This window comes from Solanum verrucosum, unplaced genomic scaffold (genome assembly GCF_900185275.1).
Source record: "Solanum verrucosum unplaced genomic scaffold, falcon-dt-bn FXZP01000113.1, whole genome shotgun sequence".
Taxonomy (NCBI): domain Eukaryota; kingdom Viridiplantae; phylum Streptophyta; class Magnoliopsida; order Solanales; family Solanaceae; genus Solanum; species Solanum verrucosum.
Genome location: NW_026020105.1, coordinates 76,540 through 79,940, shown reverse-complemented (window position 1 = coordinate 79,940; position 3,401 = coordinate 76,540). Strand labels below are relative to the sequence as shown.

Here is a 3,401-nt window from a genome sequence, read left to right as displayed (position 1 = left end):
AGAACTTTCCTTGTTACTTTAAATTATATCATTATCATAATAATTTAAGACATAATATGTAGATTTTAAAAGCAAATTAATTAAACTTCAAAAAAGGAAAAATAATAAATTTTGGTCAATGTAATATTTAGCTTTCCATATTCCTACCACAACTTTGGAAAGTAATTAAAACCTAATACAATATAAAAGACCAAGCTAGTCTCATGCATTGAAATCATTCATTCATAGCTCTTTCTATTTTCTTTGTCATGTCTTCAGAAAAACTCATAACTTTCAAGACTAGCGATGGTGAGGAATTCAAACTCAATGAGGCTGTAGTTGTGAGGTCAGAAGTCATCAAGAACTTGGTACAAGATGCGGATAGTACTTCTAATGTCATCCCCTTGTCTAATGTTGATGGCAAAACAATGACTAAAGTTATTCAATATTGGAAGAAATATTCGGAAGAAGGTGTTACGAAATATCAGTTAAAGAGTTTTGATCAGGATTTCTTGAAGATGAGCCAATCAGAATTAGTTGGTGTTCTCTTGGCTGCTAACTTTTTTGATGATAAGCAGTTGAAGGAGGAAATAATCCAAGAATTTGCTGATAGGATCAAAGCGAAACCAATAGAGGAAATACGTGAAGTATTTGGTATCGTGAATGATTATACTCCAGAGGAAGAGGAGGAGCTCTGTAGAGAGAATGCTTGTCTTTTGAATGATTTTATAATATTTCCCTTATTTCCTAGCTATATCCTATTTTTATTGTTATTTTATTTCTGTTAGTTCTATCTTCTGTTGTTCCTTTTTGAGCAAATATTGCTCTGTTTTGAATGATTTATAAATTAAGTTGGAAAGAAATTAAAGCTTGTTATGCTATTTGAGAAAAAAATATTATCCTTTTAGATACGTTATTCACTCAAATCTCCTCTAAATAGTTTTTAATTAGATATATATATCTGAGCAACTTTCGATGTTTTAATTTATTGTATATTCACAAGAAATGACTAATTCACATTTGCGAAAGATTAAATTATGAATTTGAGGTTGGAAACATTTTAATGACAGATTTCAATAGATATCCGATTAAAATAATTTAGATTGCATGACCTCCTCCGTTACCCCATACAACTATGATTGGATGATAGAAAAATTAAATGGTTGAAATGGAGTTATAGCAGTGAAGCTGGTGGCGGCGAAGAGGAGGAAAAAGGTTGGATTTACAGCAGTCCAACACACATTAACAATTGAAGAAGTAAAGAGAATTTTTTGTTAAAAATATAGAATGAAAAATAAATGAAAATAAAATTAAAAAATAATTGGCACGTGGTAGGTAATAGTTGGTGTGTGTATGTACTTTCTTTCTTATACTTGAGATTGACCGAAATTTGGGATATTTTTACCACGTTTAAATTATTTAAGGAGGGTGCTAGGACCATTGCAAAGTTCCAGTGTCTTTTAAAAAATGTGTTATAGTTGAATGGAGTAATGATGCATTTTTTCTCTCTAAATTATAAGACCTAGAATAGTCTCTCCACTTATATCGTTCATGTTGGGAGGACAATTAACATACAAACAAAATAATATGATGAACGTTACTTCCTCTGTCTCATATTAAATATTAGACTTTTCTCTTTTCATGTCTTGTGAAAAAATCATGAATGAGAAGGTTAATTGGAAAGAAATTAAAGCTAGTTATATTATTTGAGAAAATTAGGTAGAGTCTTAATTTTCCTCTTGTTTAGGGTATAGAAAAAGAAAACTTAGTGATAGCTTAAATATGTGTCTACAACTATTCAAACATCATTCTCCAAAGTTATAATAACTTCAGCTTTTACAAGAAGATACACAACAAAAGCGTTCTTGTACCTATCACCATCTTCCTATCTGTTACATATGTTCTGAGTGATAAACATTGGATTTTTCAAACAGTCATTAACTCCAATTACAAGAAATTTTTTGTTTTTAAGCAACAGTGTCCATAAATATTCCCATGAACTTTTTTTCCCCATTTTGACTTCCTACTTTAACTAGAACAGTGAAAACCTAATGCTCTATAAATTAAACCCTTCAAACATCTTTGACATTATAGTCATTCAAATCTCCTTTCAATAATATTCTCAACAAAAATAAATTAACATCTCTTATCCAAATATATTTTTATCATCATGTCTTCTTTAACAATATTCTTAACTCTAAAGACTTGGGATGGTAAGGTATTTGTACTGGACAAGGCGATAGCCGTAAGGTCACAAGCTATCAAGAATATGATTGAAGACTATTGTGTTTCAATCGTCATTCCCCTGCCAAATGTCCATAACAAAACAATGACCAAATTAAAGTGATTGAATACCTGAAGAAACATTCGGAGGAAGGCGTCTCCAAAGACATGTTTATGGATTTTGACAATTGTTCAATTTTCCTATTTTAATGGTGGTGTTATTTCAGGTAGAATAAGGGAACAACATATAGATGATCTGAGGTACGTTTTGATAAATAGTTGACCACAATTTAGGCAGGAAACCCTCATACCTTATAATTCACGTATAAAACTTGAATAAACAGAATACTTCAGATTTCATACGTAATAACATAGTTTTTATTTTATTTTATTTTTACTAGATTATTTGTTGCAACATAAAAATTATTCATTTTTTATAAATATATCATTGAAGTTTATTTAACTGGGGTTTGTAATTTGTAGTAACAATAATCATTGAACTTTACTAAGGAATCAGAAGTTTTAGATAATTGAGATTGCTCAAGTTTAATAATTTATCAAATGTTTGAATAAATTTGGAGGATAACTTATTCACATTTTGTCACTCCCCGAGCCTACACCCTGGACGTGGCTGACAATCGAGAACCATTGCTGGCCCCAAGGAAACCCTTGGCTCGGCTTATTTACTCAGCGGAAGACTATATGCAATAAGAAAGGAATTCAAATGCTAAACAACTTAACTGTCTATAAACTAAACTCATAATGTTTTGAAAATAAACATTTAACTTAGCCAAAATGACAACTCAAATATGAACATAAGGCAATAGCAAAATGATGACGAATGAACCAACATCTGATTGACTATATATGAAACCTCTAAAACAACTGAGATGGATGCCGGGACAGGCCCACGACATACTAATGAACTATCTAATACTCAAAGTAAACAAAGAGATCCTCTGGAATGCAAAGAGGCTCGCCAACAGACTCTGAATTGTTCACTAGATCAACGATGCGCTGGATGTCAATCCTAGTTACCTGCGTCTGCATCATAATACGATGCAGGCCATTTTGCATCAGTACATTGAATGTACGAGTATGCAAGTTGGAATGCTAAACACAAGAGAGGCTTGAAAAAAATCTAAAAGGAACTGAAGAACTTAACTGGCTCATCTCAACTCAACATAACTGAACTCATT

The 3,401-nt window shown here is 31.5% G+C and overlaps 1 protein-coding gene across 1 annotated transcript; it reads left to right on the top strand.

The window, feature by feature from the left end:
* Positions 1–248: 248 nt before the first annotated feature.
* On the top strand, positions 249–793 carry LOC125825151 (SKP1-like protein 1B). The gene is made up of 2 exons (XM_049504489.1): positions 249–675; positions 768–793. The coding sequence occupies exons 1-2, from the start codon at positions 249–251 to the stop codon at positions 791–793; spliced, it is 453 nt and encodes a 150-aa protein (XP_049360446.1).
* Positions 794–3,401: the final 2,608 nt, after the last annotated feature.

Bases quoted from the DNA above. Each gene is read 5' to 3' on its own strand.
- LOC125825151 (XM_049504489.1), top strand. From the start codon at position 249: ATGTCTTCAGAAAAACTCATAACTTTCAAGACTAGCGATGGTGAGGAA. The intron at 676-767 runs GTAGAGAGAATG...TATTTCTGTTAG, and splicing joins AGAGGAAGAGGAGGAGCTCT to TTCTATCTTCTGTTGTTCCT.